The 22,694-nt window shown below is 34.7% G+C and overlaps 1 protein-coding gene across 2 annotated transcripts in view; it reads right to left on the reverse strand.

Moving 5' to 3' along the window:
- The window catches only part of DACH1 (dachshund family transcription factor 1), a 477,973-nt gene that overhangs the window by 16,882 nt on the left and 438,397 nt on the right, over nucleotides 1–22,694 (reverse strand). For both annotated transcript variants that reach the window (XM_019971815.2, XM_070800335.1), the window contains one exon: nucleotides 22,461–22,529. In XM_019971815.2, coding sequence (XP_019827374.2) covers nucleotides 22,461–22,529 — 69 coding nt within the window. The remainder of the gene's footprint in view (nucleotides 1–22,460; nucleotides 22,530–22,694) is intronic.

Consider the following 22,694-nt stretch of genomic DNA (forward strand, 5'->3'; position numbering starts at 1 on the left):
ATTATATCCTGAATTAAGGTTAGATTTCAAGAAGCATTATGGATTTAAGAACTCATCTAGAATTGCATCAAAACTCCTTATAATAAAATATTTATTTCCCTACCATAGGGCCTAAATCAGAGAAGGCAATGGCACTCCACTCCAGTACTCTTGCCTGGAAAATCCCATGGACGGAGGAGCCTGGTAGGCTGCAGTCCATGGGATCACCAAGAGTCGGAGATGACTGAACGACTTCACTTTCACTTTTCACTTTCATGCATTGGAGAAGGAAATGGCAACCCACTCCAATGTTCTTGCCTGGAGAGTCCCAGGGACGGGGGAGCCTGGTGGGAGGCCGTCTATGGGGTCACACAGAGTCGGACACGACTGACGTGACTTAGCAGCAGCAGCAGGGCCTAAATGCTGCTCTTAATTTCAGGGCTATTTCCTAGTGACACTTGCGCATCCCAATTGTTCAGCCTATTTTATGTTAATAACCCTGGTTCATTTCAATTGGACAGACTTGTGCTCCATCTCTTTTTAAGGAAAATTACTTGTTTAGTATAAAAATATTAAGCTCTAAGTCTTGGATAATAAAACTTCCCTGTTTCTCATTCAGTCTTTGGTATCATCATGGTGTCTGAATGAAGCATTCCCTACTTTAACAGGCTTATTTAACAGGTCCTATTTTTTAGGATTTCTGTACTCAGATGAGGATTCACTAAATGCTGGAACTCTAACCAGAGACTTGATGACTCTATTACCAAATGCCTTATGTATTGAAAAATCATAGTCCTCTTAAAGCTTAAAATAATACTAATATGCTATGATAATTTGGAATATCATTATATGAGCACTTCTTTACTTACTAAGTCTAAAAACAAATGTAATTTTTACATTCCCTTCATCAAAATAAGAATGTATTATACTGTTCAAATGATTGCAAAGAATGTCCATGCATTAGAGGGTAAAGCTAACAATGAGGGTAAATGATTGCTGCTTTTTTTGTTTATGACTCTATTCAATGTACTCTGATTACTTGAAAGGACTAGTATCCAACATATCGCCATATGAAACAATATCATGAAAAATACATGTCTCTTAATGCAAGAGTTGAATTGACATTTTGTCATAGGTAAATTCTGCAGAATCAACAAAGATGCAAAACAACTAAAGCAAAATATGAATTATCTAATACACCACTATGTATTTTTAGCATTCTTTATTCTAATTTTATGTGTATAACATAACACTGTAAATATTTTGCTTCCAGTTTTATTACACTCATTTTAATGGACAAACTTCAGTGGTGAGTAATCCATCCTTTCTAACTGCCATAAAAAAAAACTACATTATGTTTTCTCTGTTTAAAAAAATATATGTATTGGGTCATTCATTACAAATAAGGATGGTGCAAGTGAGAGGACTGTGTTAACTCGTAACCATTTGAGTATACTTTGCTTCCCAACGTTGCATTTGTTACTTATTACAATCACTTCTTCGGTTGTGGGGAGGGTGACTTGATACTGTAGCCTTTTTTAGAAGAATGACAATATCGAAATCATGCAAAGAGATTCTATATTTCCTACATAAGACTTTAATGGTGCCCAAAGCTGTGTCTCTTATCTAGACTTTACATTCCAATGACCTCATTCAAGCTCCAGCTCTATGTCTACCTACATGGGTACTTCAGCTTGCTGAAATGCTCAGTTGTCATATCAAAACCAGAAGCAGGAAGGCAAACTCATCATCCTATGCTTTAACTTAGATCTCTTTTCTAGATTATCGATTTCAAATCACCAATCACTATTTCCTAAGCCCTGCAATTTGATTTTCCCTTGTATTTCAACCTCCAATCTATTTCTTGCACAATACCAAAGTTTAAATCTTCAATACCTCACTCACTTCCGAATTCATTACATTCTTTACCTCTTTATTCTCACTCTTTACCAACTTCTCCTATATAATATTTATACTGTTTATATTTAGGATTTAGTATTGGGTTGGCCAAAACGTTCTTTCATGTTTTTTCCTAGGATGTTATGGAAAAATCTGAATGAATTTTTTGCTCACACAATATATTTTATTTCAGATATAAACAAGGGAGCAGGTTTTTATTTTAATAAATATTGTTTAAGAATCTGTTGAGAGCCATACTCAGAAGTGGCTGTACAACTTATTCCTTTTGTTTTCAAATTTTATGTAAAATATGTCAATAATATGGTTTCTCAGAGATTTAGACTTATGACTTACATATCTAGACTTAAATGAATCTTCACCAATCATGCAATTGGAATTAATTGCTTTGTTTGTGCTCTGAAAGTACTTTGTTTACATTTCGGAAGCAATAGATCAAAGTATTATTCATGAAAAGAGAATGATACATCTTTTACAACTTTCAGGAAAAAAAGTCAAATTTTGTAATTTCAGATGTAATCTATTAAATTAATTTTAAGTCTTGGAACATGTATGTTCCCAATAGTATAATAGTGAGTTCCTATAAACAAGTCTAAAAGTGAATTATATTAGAAAAACTTGGAAGTTTGGCTACCTTAAATGTTTATATGTTTATTTCTAAAGAAAGAGAAGTGAAGACACATGATATGCTGCTGCTAAGTCGCTTCAGTCGTGTCCGACTCTGTGCGACCCCAGAGACGGCAGCCCACCAGGCTCTGCCGTCCCTGGGATTCTCCAGGCAAGAACACTGGAGTGGGTTGCCATTTCCTTCTCCAGACACATGATATAGTCATATTTTAATTTGTTAAAATAATTCCTGTTTCTTATAAAATTTTTAATATATAAATATTTCATATTTTTAAGTAAAATTTGAATTACAATCCCTACCATTCCTGAACACCTTGAGACCCACAATTTTATCAACAAGAATTAACTCAATATGTATTTTATTAGAATTATTTATGCTTCTTTATATCTCATGGAAATATGAATTATTTTAAAAAGTTATCTTTTGCACTTTTTCTGGCCCCAGCACTTAAGTTAATAAGCACTTGTTTAAATGAATTAGTTACAGCAGATTAAATACTAAAAAACATAAAAACTACATTAATATTAAAGTTAAATAATAGTTCAACTTTTTAGTCAAATGCATTAGCTTTAAAGCAATACATTGTTTATTGCAGGGCTTTTAGAGTCAGCAAAATACTAAACATGGACTTTGAAAATTCAAGAAGATATATGAATGTGTTATATATATTTTAAATGACCTTCATTTTTTCACAGACAACCATTTAAAATTTTTGTTCTACCCAAAAGTTCATAAGATAATTTTCAGAAAAGGATATTGACAGCAAGTCTGTAAGCTATGTTGAAAAGCATGTTTATTTATGTTTTTTCCATTCCTTATTGCATGGAGATTTTAGAGTAATTGCAAGGAGGTGTAAAGTTACAGGAGTTTTAGGAAGAGAGAGTAGATGAAAAATACTTATTGAAAGTAATGAGAACGGCAATTTTAAGATTTCATTGCAATTTAAATTCACGATTTTGGCACTTCTAGTATTTTCCTTCATGTTAAAGTGAAGTGAATTCACTCAGTCGTGTCCGACTCTTTGCGACCCCATGGACTATACATCACCAGGCTCCTTTATCCATGGAATTTTCTACTCTATACTGGAGTGGGTTGCCATTTCCTTCTCCAGGGGATCTTCCCAACCCAGGGATCGAACCCGGGTCTCCCACAGTGTGGGCAGACGCTTTACTGTCTGAGCCACCAGGGAATCCCTTTCCTTCATGAGATGCCTTTATATTCTGTATTTATTAGCCTAATCATATGTAAATGTAAACCTCCAGTTAATGTTTAGAGAGGGAGAAAACACAGGCCACAATAAAGATGAAATCAAAATTAAAAGAAAACTGTGTAAATAGTATCTTTATATGTTTGTCATGGTGGTAGTCTAGTCGCTAAGTCATGTCCAACTCTTGCAGCCCCATGGACTGTACCTGCCAGGCTCCTCTGTCCATGGGATTCTCCAGGCAAGAATACTGGAGTGGGTTTTCATTTCCTTCTCCAGGGGATCTTCCCAACCCAGGAATCAAACCTGGGTCTCCTGCATTGCAGGCAGGTTCTTTACCGGCTGAGCCACAAGGGAAGCCCATGTTTGTCATACTGATAACTTACTTTATTGAGAAATCATAAATGCTGCCAATAGCAAAAAGCAATAATCACTCATTATTTTCAATTTTCACAACAAAGGTCCGTCTAGTCAAAGCTATGGTTTTTCCACTAGTCATGTATGGATGTGAGAGTTGAACTATAAAGAAAGCTGAGCACTGAAGAATTGAGGCTTTTGAACCTTGGTGTTGGAGAGGACTCTTGAGAGTCCCTTGGACTGCAAGGCAACCCACCCAGTCCATCCTAAAGATCAGTCCTGAATATTCATTGGAAGAACTGATGCTGAAGCTGAAACTCCAATACTTGGGCCACCTGATGTGAATAACTGACTCTTTAGAAAAGACCCTGATGCTGGGAAAGATTGAAGGCAGGAGGAGACCAGGACAACAGAGGATGAGGTGGTTGAATGGCATCACTGACTCGATGGACATGAGTTTGAGTAAGCTCCAGGAGTTGGCGATGGACAGGGAAGCCCGGCGTGCTACAGTCCATGGGGTTGCAAAGAGACATGACTGAGCAACTGAACTGAACTGAAAGGAAACAGTCATTGATCCATTAAATATTGGTAAATTTGCATGCATACTTGTTCCCTAATGTTTCATGTTATGGCACCATAAGTGTTAAAATATAAAAGTTTGGAAAGATGAGATAAAATTTCCCTCCTTTGTTGACTATAAAATTTTTACATTAAGAAAATAATGGGAAAGGTGCTTATATTACCTTTGTTTTGTAAAAATACCATGCTATGGAGCCAACTGAGTTGTGATAAAACACAGTTTTTTCATGTAAATTATTTTTTTAAATAAATGCTTGTGTTCTAACTTTCTCACAAAATAATAGAATTTCACTTTGAAATACTATTGAAAACAAGGCAAATAAGAAGCGCATTTGAGATCAAAGTGGGCAATTAGCCATGATGTTTATGTGATCTTACTATAGCAAAAACAAAACTCTCAAAATCTGGCTATACTGAAATGTAAGTATATAAACATTCTAAAAATATTCACCTAGTTTGTACATGTTTATTTACAGACACTGAAACATCAATTTTCATAACATTTTAATTTTATAACCTTTTCACTGTATACATCAATGTTATCAGTATTTTGGAATTAGTCAAGATTGTCGTGGATGTGAAATTATAAAATGAGACAATGTGAAAACTAAGCAAAATATTATTCCCATATCTGGATCAAAACAACATTTGCTCTGTTGTTACCAAGATAGCTCATCTTCCTTAGTGTTTTCACTTTTTTTGAATGGATGGTCTGTCATGGTATGGGCCATGACTTGGTAATGACCAATCCCATGTTCTGAATTGGACTTCTTGAGAGCGAGTGAGGAGGTTTCTCTCTAGCCTGCTCCCAAATCAGTTCAATGCAACGGGGCCACCTTGCCCTCCTTTGATACATTAATGGGTGTAACAAGGAGCAATAAGTCACTCACTGAAGTTTGCCTGCATTGCAACTCACTGTAGGGCTACAATAAACTGTCTACAAAGAGTGGGGTTATATGATATGTAGAAATCGTTTCTTTTAGTCACATTTTTATTCTATTGCTGATAAATCTTGGAAAGTTAATGTAAATATATCACACATCTCAATAAGGTCCCACTTGGGAAAGCTATGAAAAATTATACAAAATTTTTTCTAAAAGACCATAAGTATATGAGTGCCATGCCATTAACATTATTCTTTTTATTTATCACATTTACTTCACTCTTTATTTTCTGAAACTTGGATATGTTAAACAAGATTGGGTCTGAATTCTTAGGGTAATAAAACCCAAGGAGCTATAATGTATAATTAATCAATCCTTTGAGACTTCCCTGATGGCTCAAGCAGTAAAGAATCCATCTGCAATGCAGGAGATGCAGAAGACTCAGGTTCAATCCCTGGGTTGCGAAGATACCCTGGAGGAGGAAATGGCAACCCACTCCAATATACTTGCCTGGAGAATCTCATGGACAGAGGAGCCTGGTGAGATACAGTCCATGGGGTTGCAAAGAATGACTGAGTGACTAACACTTTCTGCAATATATTTAAATGTTTCTCATGCTAATAAATTAAGAGATTAGAATTGTTAAAACAAAAAAAAAAGGCATTTTTAATCCTTCACAATAATTACACCACAACACTAAAGTGTCTGATAAAATCAAATAAATCTGAACTGCACACATTTGAAAAAAGTATGGACAGAGAGGTCACATGATTCTATCTCAAAAGTATGTCTGAATTCAAAGCAGGTAGAAGTCATTGCGTTCACTTTAAAAAGCTTGGAGAACTGTTCTTTGTACTTGTGATTTGTTATTTTCAATGTGGTTTATATATTGAAAATCTGACACACTGTGAGTTTTTTTGATTGAGAGACGTTTTCCTGATTTACTACTATCAGAGAACACAAATGAACTTGTTTACCTTGTTAAGGCTTCCATATTGTTTTTAAAATCTGTCATTTTATATAAAAACATGTATTTCTGAATTACCTCAGAAAACACATACGGTCATACTTGAACTTAAGGTCATACTTGGACAATAGTTGGCTTGAACCCAGAACTATCTGTGGGTTTAGAAGAGGAAAGTACTTTTCATCCCTTCTGTCTTATTATAAATCTTTCCCATTTGTTAAATTCTCTATTTTCCCAAAATTTGAACTAGAGATAAAGTCTCAGTTCAGTTCAGTTCAGTCGCTCAGTCGTGTCCGACTCTTTGCGACCCCATGAATGGCAGCACGCCAGGCCTCCCTGCCATCACCAACTCCCAGAGTTCACTCAGACTCACGTCCATCGAGTCAGTGATGCCATCCAGCCATCTCATCCTCTGTCGTCCCCTTCTCCTCCTGCCCCCAATCCCTCCCAGCATCAGAGTCTTTTCCAATGAGTCAACTCTTCGCATGAGGTAAAGTCTAGACTGTGAGATTTTATGTATCACTATGGAGAAACCTACAAGAAAAGAGTCCAAAGACTATGACAACTTGAAACAAGGTAGATCTGAAACTATTTTAAGTAGCATAAACCATGAAGAAAAAAATAAACACATTGAAATGATTAATACAAGCAAATATCATTTCATCATGGAAATGAAACAATTAGTTCTTAATTTGTTTACAATGGGAATTTCATAAGTAATGTAAAACCATGGTATAGAATCAAAATTAAATACAGCACACCTGATTATGTATGGGAATAATTTATGGTCTAAAATCTCCCCATCCAGTGCTCTTTCTCCCAGAGAGAAATAAATAAAGAATGAGAGTCAGATCCAATAATTTGTAGCCATCATTCATCGTTTTATAGGTGTAATTAGTAAGCTTAGTTGGAACTATGTTTGGAGATTTACTATCTCTGGTGTATGATTATCTATGAATTAAAAGAGTCTGTGATACTCTACACTAAATGAAAATACAAACCACATTAGGAGAAATTTGCTAAAATGCAATAAAATATTAAGAAACTCTAATATTTCCATCTTAAATGAGTCAAAAATCATTTGTTTATCTTTTGTTATATTTGGGAAGTGATAAATAATCATATAGAGTTGAAAATAAATCTCTATAAGCCATATTGTTTAAGTTGACATAAACATTGAACTCACAATTTGTCATGAATTTAAGTGTCTTGAAAAATCTGGTGAATATAATTTTCATTTTCCAGCTTAAACCATGCTAAAAGAAAAAGAATGTGTCATATATTGAAAATAAGATAATTTTTAAAAATCCAAATAATGTTTAATGTTTATCAACAATGAATATGATTGAAAATACTATTACATTAAATTTGTGCATAATGTAGAAATAGCAAATACTTATAGCATAACCTCTACTTAGTTGTGAGTTCTTTACATATATTAATTCACTTATTTTCTATAACAACTCTGTGAGGTGACTATCATGATCATTTTCTATGGTTTTATGATAAGGAACTCTCATAATCAAGTCATTTAACTCACACACTCAGGGGTACACAGATAATAAAGAGCAGAGTAGAGATTCGTACCCAGGCAGTCTGAATCCAGAACCTACATATCCATAATTGGCCATGAACATAATTGCATGTATCCACTCCAGTACTGCTGCCTGGAAAATCCCATGGACGGAGGAGCCTGGTAGGCTGCAGTCCATGGGGTCGCTAAGAATCGGACACGACTGAGCAACTTCCCTTTCACTTTTCACTTTCATGCATTGGAGAAGGAAATGGCAACCCATTCCAGTGTTCTTGCCTGGAGAATCCCAAGGACGGGGAAGCCTGGTGGGCTTCCGTCTGTGGGGTCGCACAGAGTCAGACACGACTGAAGCGACTTAGCAGCAGCAGCATGTATGTTTATACTCATAAAAAATCTGATGTCTTTGCCATTTTGACAGGATAAAAAATCAGCGATACAGTAGGCCTTAGTAGTTAAAGTGAGTTACCTAGCCTCACAACAGTAATGAATGAGCGTGTTGATAGGAGATTAGCTTTCAGTCCCGCATTGCTCTCCTAAGACTAAATCATCTTGGTGTTAATTCTTAATCATTTAGAAATCAGTTATTCAAATAAATCATCAATATTATCTTGTAACTGATTAATAATTATCTTTATAACCTAATGGATTTATTTTTCTCTTTATATGAGAGAAAACTCCATGAGAAATTACAAATTATGAGAGTAGTTTCGGGGCTAAAAAAATAACCATTGCCTAATGAAAATTCCTTTTTCCTTCCCTAAAGATGAATCATACAGGAAACCGTGGTCAAACATTACTAAACTTTACATGGGAAGAACTAGCATATATTTGCATTTTGAATCTTAATCCTTATAAATTTATGCCACCTTCATTATCTGGTTGAACACTGAGTCAGTCACAGCCACTTTGTAAATTATCATAAGATGCAAAGATGGACGTTCAAATAAGAGCAAAGTATATGGCACCAAAGGGCTCAGAGGTCCTGAGTTCTCAGTCTGATTCAAAGCAATTTGCGTTATCACCCTGTTACTCAGTTTCCTCAAATATAAAACGGCACACTGAAGATCAACAAAAACAATGTATGTGAAAAAGCTGTGCAAACTTGAAATTGCTTTAGGTCAACTGATGTTCTTGTAATATCCTGAATCATGGCTGCATCAAAAAGAATGAGCACCATTCACAGGTGACCAGTGCCCCTTCCCTGACATCTCTTTAACTTCCAGGGTCTCACATTCTCTTCCTCAGCATTTTTGAATACATACTATTCAGCACTTGATAAAATTTTGGATTTCATTCCTTCCAAGGCACATCTCTTGCTTTTCACTATGATCTCTTAGTTTGTGAGAGAAGAAATCCCTGCTGCCTTTCTTCAGTGGGAAAGTTTAGGATAAAGTTAACACTGTATTGCTTCTGCCAGGAAATACCGTCAATCTAGCAGTTGTTAAAAATAGCAAGTGGGTTTTAATGGACTAATTTCTTTGAAACAGCTAAAATATTTTCAACCAATGAACCATTTCCCAAATAAGTAAATATACTGATTTTTCTTATATATGTTTATACCCTCTGGTTGCCCACTATTTAAGCCATGAAAATAACGTTACCATCAAAAAGTGATCAGATCTTTATAAATCTTACTTTTAAAACTAAATAGTTATATTCATTTATCCACTTACCAAATGCCTTGCTACCATTTGAGAAAGTGAAATTGGACTTTTTTTTAACTGTTGCTGTTGTAAAATGATACTGAATGCTAAATAATGTGTTTGTTTTTCAGCTGTTGTAAGTCTAAAGAGATTTTTTGAATACTTCAATTATAAAAACATTTAAAACATACAAACTTGTGCAATTTTTATTTTAATGAAGATGAGAAGTTCATTAAAGAAGATAAATATTTCATTAGATGTTAAATAAAACAAAGAGATTTTTTGGCTTCTCTCAGCACAAAATTCCTTTGAAAGATTAATTAATACATGCAAATTATGCAAATTAGACCCATGCAAATATTTTATGAAGACAATTAAGGGAACCATTAATTACTGCTTTTTTTGCTTCAGTGAGATTCATTCATTTAATTTTAATTTCACTTTAACTGTTTTGATGTATAATCTTGCAGCTAAGAACTTTATCTTTCCTGGCGGGTCACTTAAACTTATAAATTTCATCCAGTGAGTGCACAGAAATCTGTAAAGATATTCTCTAGACTATGTTAAGTATCAAGAGAAATTTCTGACACAATGCTCTCCCAGAAACGGGGAAACTGGAAGGGAATGTGAGCTCATTCTTGGACAAGGTTCAACTGCTGGAAAAGCAATTAATTTGCTTTGGCTGTGCTAATATAGGGGAATTAGAAAGTGTGACACAAGACAAATAGAAATAATTAGTTCTCCAAAATGATGTTCTCATTAATATGGTTCGAACAGTAGAAATAAAAAACATTATTGTGGCATGTCTGCATTCTGTCCCTAACCATGGGAGGTAGAATAATGCACCATAAGCATTTTTACACTCATAGTCTAAATGATGATGTTTCATTTTGTTTTCTAAACGAAAATGTACAGCGAAAGCTGTCATATATCTCAAATGTCTAGATAAACATGCTATAAATTGATCACATACTTTCCATCATGGTGTGTTTACATACCAATTCTTAAAATTTTGTTCATAAGTTCTGTAGTTTAGTGAACAGACTTTAAAATGAAGGTCCTTTTTCTGTAATTTAGCACATGTATACCTGTGATGGACTCATTTTGATATTTGGCAAAACTAATACAATTATGTAAAGTTTAAAAATAAAATAAAATTAAAAAAATAAATAAATAAATTTTTAGACCACTTTTATAACTCTTAAAGTATAAATAACTTTTCTCATAAAATAAAACATTTGTGCTCTAACTTAAAGAAGCTACTCTGAATAGTTGTTGAACATTCTCTTATTTGACCAGGCTACTTTTAATATCAAAGGGTAAATAAAAAAAGAGGAAACAGATTTTGTGACTATGAACCACAAATCTATATTACTAAATGGTAACTGTCTCCAGCTTTGGTAGACATTATACACATTTTCTATGAGTAGAAGCTCCAATGAGCAAGTTACTTATATATAAAGGCCATCAAATTTTTCCCTTGATAATAAAGCTGAAAAGAACTCAAAGTAAAAACTTTTTCAAAATAAATATTCCTTAATTCTGAAGGTGATAGTATATTGTCTAAAAGCTAAAATGTCTTGATCATGATGAAAAATCAACTTATTATTCTGTCCAGTCGTAATCATAAAAAGTACCATTGATAAATATACACATACAATTAAAATGACATGCTATTTTCCTACCTATCTCTGACACTTCTGTACTGCTGCAGCCAGTACTGTTATTATAGTACTTTGAAAGGTTGGAATTGGACATACATTCTGATTGCTATTTGTTGAGCTCTTAAATGTTTTCTAAAAACAGATCTTAAAATTAATTTTTCTTTCTTACAAACATAAGCTCATTTCATTCATTCTGAAATTTTAGAGTCCCTAAATCTCTTTTTCATATTTACATTGTCCACACAGATGTATGTTGCACCTTCCAAATTAAGATCCTCTGTGATTTTCATTGACACATGATTGAACCACTCTTCCATATCACTAATTATGATGCTAAATCAACACGGATCCAGCATTGATCTTTAGGGCCCCCTGCTAATATCTGTCCCAATTTCCATTTATCACTATTCTTTGATTATGGTCTTCAGACAATATTCAAGCTAAGCCAAAAATGTGTTCATGAACAAAACAATTTAACTCAATTTTTCAATTTTACTTACACTAACAAAATATTATTACACTTTCCATTAATAACTGCTCTGTTTCAATCCATAAAAGCAACTTAGTTGTAGGATGTCCATTTCCTGCCTCTAAACATCCAATTCCAATTCATTCTTCCTGATATTCCTTATATCCCCTGAAATCTCATAGTAACTACCACCTACTACATTACTCTTCTTAGGAAATATAATGTCAAATATACTATAAATTATGCCCAATGATTTGGCTTTACTTTGCCTAATATTTGGGCAATTGAATGGAAATAAAGTTACATCACAAAACCTCATTTTATGTCACAATTCAACAGAAGCATATAACAGAAACATATAAGACTGACACTTATGTTTTTTATTTATTTATTTTTTTTTCTGTAGGAACCAGGAGTTTAGAAAAATTAGCTCGGTGGAAATAACACATTGATAGTAACTTTATGTAAATATAAGTCTAATAAATCACAATTTAATACTATTTTTGGACAACTTCATATTTAATTTCTCACTGTGTCTGCTTTCATATATAATTAGTTTAAATTACATAAGACATTCCCAACAAAATCTATGGGACCCTTAGCATTTGTAGTTTAAGCATATCTACCTACATTCAAAACCAAGATTTACTTTTTAGTGTCTCTTAAAGAATAAGAATGTTTATACTGAAATCATAAATTTCAGTATCAAAATTATTCTTAAATTTTATAAAATATTAAAACATGAGTATTTCTGAGACTTTCTATTTAATAATAATAGTTCCTATTGCCTAGTTAAATGAGTAGTTAACAATGACCTATGATAATTGTGGAACATTAGCCTGTTTATTGGTTACTGCTTTCAATCAATATCATCTTATGTTCAACTTAATCAATATTGTTTAAATTGGTTAGCTGCACTGAAACACTACCAAACACCAGAATCCAGTGCCAAGGGAGTAGAAGTAAATTTATTATTGTTTTGTTCATAGTAATAATTCTAATATTTATTTTTTAAGATAAATAAGAATAGTTTGAGTCAGTCCCTATTGTGATTACACATTTCTAAGTGAATAAACAATAGTCAATATGTATTGCAGGCAGCCCAGAATTCAGTTTTAATCAACTCTGTCCTTTTACTTAATGAAAGCCTCCCTCTTTTAAGCTATATACAGATATTTTATATATAAAAAAATTATGTTCAAGTAACAAAAAATATTTTTCATAAATTTTGGCAAACACTTTACTATGGGACTAAATCAACACTGTGCTATAAATAAAGAATGATTTTCTGAAATAAAAAGAAAAGCAAATTATATATTAGAGTAATAATAGCTTCAGTGTTTGTTTACTAGTTGCTAGGCACTATAAATATGTTAACTCATAATAATAAAATTTAATATTAACAGCTAAAACTTAACTGTGTACATACTATTGCCCAGTATATGCTAAGTGCTTTACTTGGGTTATTTTATTTAATATGCATAGTAACCCTCTGAGGTTAAGTGATTGTTACAGAGAAAAAATATAGTGGAGCAGAGACTTGAATCTAGACTTGACTCCTAACATTTCTTAATTGGTAGATTCTGTAGGTCTATCTAGAGAACTTTCATGCCCACATTAGACTTAAGGGTCTTTTTTAAGGATTAGAAATACACATAAGACAATTACGTGAAATCAAATTGAAACAATACATTTGTCAAGGGAGGGTGTAATTTCCTCGGTTCTGCCTCATCACAACAAAAATATGAAGTGACGAACGTTACAGCCCTTGGACAGACCGTGTCTCAGCCCTCAGGCAGTCCGTGTTACAGCTCTCAGACAGATAAGTGTTACAGCTCTGTGTTACAGCTCAGTTTTATTTAGAAAATAAAGGAAAATACATTCTTGAGGCGTGAGGGCATGCTGACCCAAAAGACAAAAAGAGAAGAGAGAGAGAGAGAGAGACAGAGAGACAGAGAGAGAGAACCCCAGCCCTTCGGCTCCTCTTCTTATGTGTTTTTTCCTCCCCCTGGGCCTGCCCTATGTAAACTGGGCTAGCCAGGACTGCTGTTTCTTCTACCTGAGGTCCTCACTCCGGTCCTTGGACCTTCCTTTGTTCTATTTTCGTGGGCTTTTCCCTTCCTTGTTTTAGCCGCCACCATTCTGGACTCCTTTTTCCTATTCTAACTACCTAACACATTCACATAGATTTTCATATGGTAAGTTTAAGTAGGGTTCAACGTAGAACCCTTAACAGTATAAAATCTTGGGGTACCATTTAACAACCTCTGTTCAAACACATGGCATAGAAGAAATGAAGAGATTCTTTAAATGTTATATACTAAACTGAACATGGAATTGTGTCTGATTTTGCATTTGTCCTAAGTTCACTGCATGCTAAATTGTAAGGATGTAGGTACATATTTTAGGTAAATATGATTAATTTCTTAATTTCTTTTATTGTTATTTTAAATGCTTCATTTAGAATGATATTTTTCTCAGCATGTCTGGAAGTGTCTATAAACATGGTATAGGCATAAATGACTGATCAAATAGCAAAAATCTGGAAAACAACATTTTTCCCAATTGCACACCATTCCCTAGTTGCTATCAGTAGACTGTTTTGAAGTGTTGAAGCCATTAACAGTCAATGAGCTAACTATCCGCAATGAGCAAATGGGCTTCAGGTGGTTATCCTAGAAAAGAGACATGTAAATCTACATAGCAAAGCATGGAGAGAAAACAAAGACTCTGGGGTCAGAAATCTAAATTTAAATGTCAGCAGCCCCACTAAATCATAGTGCAAAAGTGAGAATGTTAATTAGCCTTTCTGTGTCTTACCTTTAAATTAGAATATACAGGAAGTCTCAATAAATAAGAATTCCTAATCCACCTCACTATTTTAATAAGCAAAACTCCACTTACTATGTAATATCACTAAGTCCAAATGAAAGAAAGTGTATTACTAGGGCATTCAATGTATGCTGGAACATTTGACTCAACAGAGAAAGATACATATGTCACTAATAAGCTTACCCTACATCATTAAGGTTTAGGATCTGTCAGTTACTAAACAGATAATAACAACAATAACATATGTTAAAAGAACAACACTTTAACAATCTTAATCTAAAAACAGCTGGGAAGGAAACAAGGGATGAGAAAAGCAATTGGACTATATTATTTTCCCAATTCTGATTAACTCATGGTGTGTATGCACATATGCTAAGTCACTTCAGTTGTGTCTGACTATTTGCAAACCTATGGACTATAGCCCACCAGGCTCCTCTGTCCATGGCATTCTCCAGGCACGAATATTGGAGTGGGTTGCCATGCCCAACTCCAAGGGATCTTCCCTACCTAGGGATCTAACCCACATCTCCAGTCTCCTGCATTGGCAGGCAGGTTCTTTACCCCTAGCGCCACCTGAGAAGCCTAACTCATGGTGTAATCTTTATCAAATAACATACCCTTACTAAACCTCAGTTTCCTCTCTTGCAAAATGAAGAGATTTAATTTATTTGTAAAGCATCTTCCCAGTGCTAAGGCAGTAACATCATGTAAGTGTGCTTGGCATTTCATCAGTGTTCAATAAACATTTGTTGAATAAATGAATAATTTTTAAATTCAACATGTATTTTCAAATATCTAGGAAGCAGAAAAGAAGATATTAAATTGGAACAAAAACATTGCTAATATGAAGGCAAGTCTTTTATGTCCTTTTATTGGAAGAACATTTGGTTTTCTATGATCTGAGATCAGTCAAAAATAGAATAAAAAGCCAAGCAGTTTTGATTATGGACATTGGATGTAAATAAAAGAGATGTACTTTCAAGTGGAGTCAAGATTTTGCAAGCATAACTTGCAGATATACTAAGATGTCAGAGGAACTGTGGTCTACATTCCCATTAATTTCAACAATTACTTTTGGATTTACGAGGATGGGTTTCACTTAGAATGAAAAAGAAAGCTGCTACTTTGAAAGTGAACTTTTAGACTTTTTGAAAATTTATAAAAGACGTAGATAAAAGAGTACTAATTCATGATTCTCCCATGTTATACTTCATGTTTATATATTGAATATCTAAACAATATAAGGAGATTAAATCATTTGAAATTATAAGAATCAAATCAGAAAAGAAGCATGAGGTTAATGCTTAAAAACCAAAAAAAAAGTTATTTAAGAAACGTGATTATGGTATATGAAGTTAAACAGAAATTTTAAATGGGTGTAAGTGAATGTTGGGTTTCCCTGGTGGCTCAGACTTTAAAGAATCACCCGCAATGCAGGAAACTCACGTTTGATCCCTAGGTCAGGAAGTTCCCCTGGAGAAAGGATTGGCAACCCACCTCAGTATTCTTGCCTGGAGAATTCCATGGACAGAGGATCCTGGCAGGCTACAGTAGGTAAATATTCACAGAATCCAAATCTTGAGTCAAATGTGTAAGAATAAAGTAACAGAAATGCAGCCAGGAAGGGCAAGCACATTCTGTTAATTCAGCTATCAAAAATGAAAATTCCCCCAGAATTTGTAATTCTGACTTTCTTAGGATGAATCATATTACCCTTTGTTTCCTCCAATCTCTCCCACCAATGTCAGAAAAATGTCAGAATAGGAATACTTGACATTCATCCACAAGACCAAAGGTCCTAACTCACCAGTACATTCCTTCAGGGATTAGCGAGCATCATAATGTGTCAAACATTTGGGCACCATGAATGTGGCACAAACATGTGACTCACTGATGTGTAAGTGTCAAGCATACTTACAGACACTAGGAGCACAGTGGTGAACAAAGCAGGCATGGTTCACACTCTGCCTGGCTACCACCCAGAGAAAGGAAGAAGAAAATATTTAAAAAGTGACTGCCAATGCACAGCTGTGATTGCGGAGAAGATATAATAAAAACCTCTGTGAAGAGGGGCAGGGAGAAGCTGCAGGGGTAGATGTGGAGTCTGAAAAGCCTTTTTGGATGCTGTGACTTCTAAGATGAGACTTAAAGAATGAGTAAGTAAAGGCAGGAAAGAGAGAGAAATGCCACTGGGAGGTGGAGAAAGCTTTCTAGATTAAAAAAAAAAATCAATGGCAGAACAGAGAGTGAAGGGCAAAAGTCATGCTTGTGTGTAAAAGACAGGGAGGGAGCCATCAGCTTCACTTTCTTCATTGTGTATTAAGGAGGATATTGGATTGGGCAGTAGAGAGAACCAAAGGGAAGGAAAGTAGAAGAAAACAGGTCGGTAGGGGGAAGAAGGTGAAGGACCCTTTAGGTTTTATGCACTGGACTTTGAGGTCCCTGTGAGACACCCAAATTCCAATTGGATATTATTTGGAACTCTTAAGAGATGTCTGGATTGGCTGGAGAGACATTTTAAAAATTTTTTAAACTATTAAAAGATATAGCTTAAATCATCTAAGTGGAAGCTATCAAAAATGAGAGACTAGGATTCAGTAGAAGGAACTCATAATATTATAGATTTGGCTGCATACATTGTGTAGATGTGCATTCATATGTGTGAGGGACTCAGGTTTCAGAGGATATTTATTAACCTGTCCAAAAAATAGTTAAATAAATATTTATACTGACTCTCTCTACTATATATATATATATATATATATATATATATATATATATATATATATACACACACACACACACCAGGACTTCCCTGGTAGCTCAGTCAGTAAAGAATCTGCCTGCAGTGCAGGAGACCTGGGTTCAATCCCTGAGATGGGAAGATCCCCTGGAGAAGGGAATGGCAAACCACTAAGTATTGCTGCCTGGAAAATCCCATGGACAGAGGAGCCTAGAAGGCTACAGTCCATGGAATCGCAAGAGTGGGACACGACTTAGTGACTAAACCACCATATATATACAGGGCTTCCCTGATAGCTCAGTTGGTAAAGAATCCACCTGCAACGTGAGAGACCTAAGTTCGATTCCTGGATTGGGAAGATTCCCTGGAGAAGGGAACAGCTACCCACTCCAGTGTTCTGGCCTGAAGAATTCCATAGACTGTATAGTCCATGGGGTTGCAGAGTCGGACATGAGTGAGTGACTTTCACTTTTATATATATGTATATATATACATATATATAAAGTATCTTACGAAAACCTTTAAAGTAAGATATAATTTTTAAACGTCATCACAAATCATGACATATAAATCTGTAAGATTTAGGCATAAAAGAGTTAATCAATATAAAATCCAGCTCCTGCAAAAAGTTGCTTTTAAATATATATATATGTATATGTGTATATATATGTATGTATAAGAAAAAGCAGAGGAACCAGAGATCAAATTGCCAACAACAAACTGTGGAAATTTCTGAAAGAGATGGGAATACCAGACCACCTGACCTGCCTCTTGAGAGACGTGTATGCAGGTCAGAAAGCAACAGTTAGAACTGGACATGGACCAACAGACTGGTTCCAAATAGGAAAAGGAGTACGTCAAGGTTGTATATTGTCACCCTGCTTATTTAACTTATATGGAGAGTACGTAATGTCCAGCCCAGTACAACGCTGGGCTGGACGAAGCACGGGCTGGAATCAAGATTGCCGGGAGAAATATCAATAACCTCAGATATGCAGATGACACCACCCTTACGGCAGAAAGTGAAGAGGAACTAAAAAGCCTCTTGATGAAGGTGAAAGAGGAGAGTAAAAAAGTTGGCTTAAAACTCAACATTCAGAAAACTAAGATCATGGCATCCGGTCCCATCACTTCATGGGAAATAGATGGGGAAACAGTGGAAACAGTGGCTGACTTTATTTTTCTGGGCTCCAAAATCACTGCAGATGATGACTGCAGCCATGAAATTAAAAGAGCTTAATCCTTGGAAGGAAAGTTATGACCAACCTATACAGCATATTGAAAAGCAGAGACATTACTTTGTCAACAAAGGTCTGTCTAGTCAAGGCTATGGTTTTTCCAGTGGTCATGTATGGATGTGAGAGTTGGAGTATAAAGAAAACCGAGCGCCAAAGAATTGATGCTTTTGAACTGTGCTGTTGGAGAAGACTCTTTAGAGTCCCTTGGACTGAAAGGAGATCCAACCAGTCCATCCTAAAGGAGATCAGTCCTGGGTGTTTATTGGAAGGACTGATGCTAAAGCTGAAACTCCAACACTTTGGCCACCTGATGCAGAGAGCTGACTCATTTGAAAATGATGCTGGGAAAGATTGAGGGCAGGAGGAGAAGGGGACGACAGAGGATGAGATGGTTGGATGGCATCACCGATTCAATGGACATGGGTTTGGGTGAACTCTGGGAGCTGGTGATGGAGAGGGAGGCCTGGCGTGCTGCGGTTAATGGGGTCGCAAACAGTCGGACACGACTGAGCAACTGAACTGAACTTGATAAATATATATATATATATAGACATATAGACATACAGATATAGATATATATTCATTAAATTTCCACCAAGCTTATTAATTTTGAGTTTAGTTACCAGAAATATCAGTAAGGAAAACTTCATTCCTGTATAGTATGAGCTGATTTACCTTACTTATCCAGATAAGTAAATTATTTAGAGCCTCTTGATCAGCAATAGTAGTTTCTAAGCTGCTTTCTGTTTTACTCTTCCCCACCTCTGTACTTTTACATAAATGATGCTACTAAATACTAATGAAGCAACATTTATTTGGGGGTAACTGAGTAGTATTTAAGTACCTGACTGCTAGGTGACTAACTCATGGGACAAATCTGGCTCATTTATTAACAAAATATTAAAAATGAGTAAGGACATGCCAAGTATAAAGAAATGTGAGTTTCCTTTTTCATTCCTAATTAAGTTGAGCTTATTTTGGAATACAGAATAATTTCAATTATGGTTGTATTGGGAGCAAGAAAGAATACAGAGACTCATAACTCCTGGGAAGGGAGCAGGGTTGTGTTCGTGTCATTCATGAGTTGTGAAGCAACACATGCTTAGAGCTGCCAAAATATCTGATATAGACCATTTCACAAATTAGCAGTGAGTTCTGGTTCTTTTTCCTTTGCCTTTCCCATTCTTGAACTTAGACTCCTCATTTTACTAAACACAGTCCTTGTTCTTTGATATTTTCTCTGCATCATTAATTTTGCTATTTTGTTAGCTTCTAAATTTATGAATTTAGTTTCCAAGGCTAAAAAAAAATGTTTCAAAGGACTAAATGAACTCATTTAGTTGGGTTAGACTAGCAAAAGATGATCTCTTTGCTTTCATATTTTAAAAGTCTTGGGTAGTGTCAAGTGAGCTAATCGATAGCAATTAACATATAGAAACACAGATTCATCTACATGTGTTTTTTAGATTACATTTAAGAAAAATTCATATTATCTAATTAAAACCATTAATATTAAGGTGTCTTACAAAAAAAGCTTTCATTGAAGAGTACGATTATCAGAAAAATCCTTAAATTCAAGTGTAAGTGCACAAAAATTAGAATATTTTTGATTATTTATATTAGACTTGAGGAACTCATCTTTTTAATTGATAAGATGAATGAAAGAATTGAAAAAATTGTTTCACGTTATAATTAAGAGAAAGCAATAAATAACCCCATAAAAAACAATATTTGCTTTAAGTAACTATGTATAATTGTCATTCAAATGTTTCTCCTTTCCTGAGTTATAGAGTTGTTTGAGTGGGTTTTCTGTGTTATATATAACATTCTGGATGGCAGAAAGAATGCAACTTATGACTAAAAATTTTCTTCAGAGTGTAAGTAAATCGTAATAGAAATTGAAAGTAGTCAAAACTTTGACCTATATAGTAAGACCTTATCCCATATTGAAATATACATCTGAATTTGTGTTTTACAAATTCTGATAAAATAATTATAGCCTTAATTGATGATCCAAATAATGCTAATAGCAAACTCATGAAATATATATTATGTCAACTATGCAGAAATGTTTAATTGTTGCCTAATGCCTTCTTACGGAGAAGGCAATGGCACCCCACTCCAGTACTCTTGCCTGGAAAATCCCCTGGACGGAGGACCCTGGTAGGCTGCAGTCCATGGGGTCGCTAGGAGTCTGACACGACTGAGCGACTTCACTTTCACTTTTCACTTTCATGCATTGGAGAAGGAAGTGGCAACCCACTCCAGTGTCCTTGCCTGGAGAATCCCAGGGACGGGGGAGCCTGGTGGGCTGCCGTCTATGGTGTCGCACAGAGTCGGACACAACTGAAGCGACTTAGCGGCAGTAGCAGCAGCAATGCCTTCTTAAACTTCCCATGTATATGAAAGAATATAGTGTCCATAATTTTTCTTGCTTGAATTCTAATCACCTTGAGAATTTTGTGGATATCATATAATTTATATATCACATTTACCAGGAGGCTTATTTATGCCTCCTGCTTATTTATGCTTTTTTATGTCCAGCACTTTGGACATTAACTAAGTTAGTACCTGAGGAGTCCGCAAATACACAGACCACAGTTCTGATAGTTCACAATGGACATACTGTCCCTGATAAAGAGGACTGGCTTTGTTATTAGTAATTTGTTAACATATGCATGCAATTCTTTACAAAGCAACATAGATCATTTGAGTTTCATAATATTATAGTCACACATATATGTAATTTTGCTGAAACCTATAATGCTCTAAAAAATGAAATCTTCTCTACAAGATGTCTCATAATAACATATGGTTCAAGCCTTAGGATTTAAAAAATAATTATCATGGTAAAATGAATTAATACACAAAAAACATTCTCCAGAAATGTCTATGGTTTCTGATTTTTATTTATTGCATATATAATACTTCACACAATTATATTTCCTTTATAGTAAACTAAGAATGATACTTTTGGAACTGACTGAGTAACACGATTAATGTCAAACAATATCCCCAAAATGAATGAACTTAAAATGCAAAATAAAAGCAATCGGGAGGATTATAGCAGTTAATCATTTTAGGCTTCCCTTTGAAGAATCATTTTCATTTAACGCCCTTTTTACTGTTTAGTATTCATGTTGTTAGATTGAGTTTATTGTCTAGAATAGATGTGAGGCTATAAATGCTACCTTCAGATTTTGCTCTCTCCTAACAGCATGGTCTTTGCAATACACATATTTTGCTTTTCTGAGTTTTTAATAAAACTCTCTCTAGTATTCTCTATATGATTTTGCTCAGCAGATTTGTGTTATTAAAATGTATATAATGGCACACAGTCCACTTGGAAAGTCCACATAGGATCAAATAATCTTATTTATTGTTAGCTTTCACCTGGTTTATTTTACATGTACCTTGCATTAGTTATCACTAAAACAAAAAGAAGATAATTTCAAATTTTAAGAACTCCCTAATTAACTCATGATTTTATTGATATAGAATTTATAAAACTTTCATCTGTTAGATTGGGCTTTAGACATTCAATAAAACACATTTACTGTGTTCCAGATTAAATCATACATTGTTTAAAATTAATTATTCCTTTTTAATTGCATTGTATAAACAGAAATGACCTGTTAATTTAAAGAAAATCTATCAGCACAAAATGAATTCACTCATATAAACAAGCAAGATGAACTTGACCTTGTTTGAACTTGTTTTGATGTGGCCCAGATGGTAGGCTACATGCTTGAATAGCAGGCTAAAGCAGAGGAAAAACTCATAGAGCAAGATCTAGATTTATAGCCTTTTGCAAATTCCCACCTTGTATTGTCCTTTCGGCATCTGTTCTGCCGCCACTGCGGTCAGCTTCTATCTCTGGGGTCAGAGAGTCTAAAAACAGAGAGGTAAGAGTGACACACATTTCATTTGATTCCCATTGTCCTTTAAAAAAAAGCAACCTGTTACTTTGGTGCTGAATTAAAATTACATAAATCTTTGTCATCTTTCAAAGGTTGAACAAAGACTATAACCATGAGAATTATCAGAAGATTTGAA

The sequence above is a fragment of the Bos indicus genome, chromosome 12 (assembly GCF_029378745.1).
Source record: "Bos indicus isolate NIAB-ARS_2022 breed Sahiwal x Tharparkar chromosome 12, NIAB-ARS_B.indTharparkar_mat_pri_1.0, whole genome shotgun sequence".
NCBI classification, from domain to species: Eukaryota; Metazoa; Chordata; class Mammalia; order Artiodactyla; family Bovidae; genus Bos; species Bos indicus.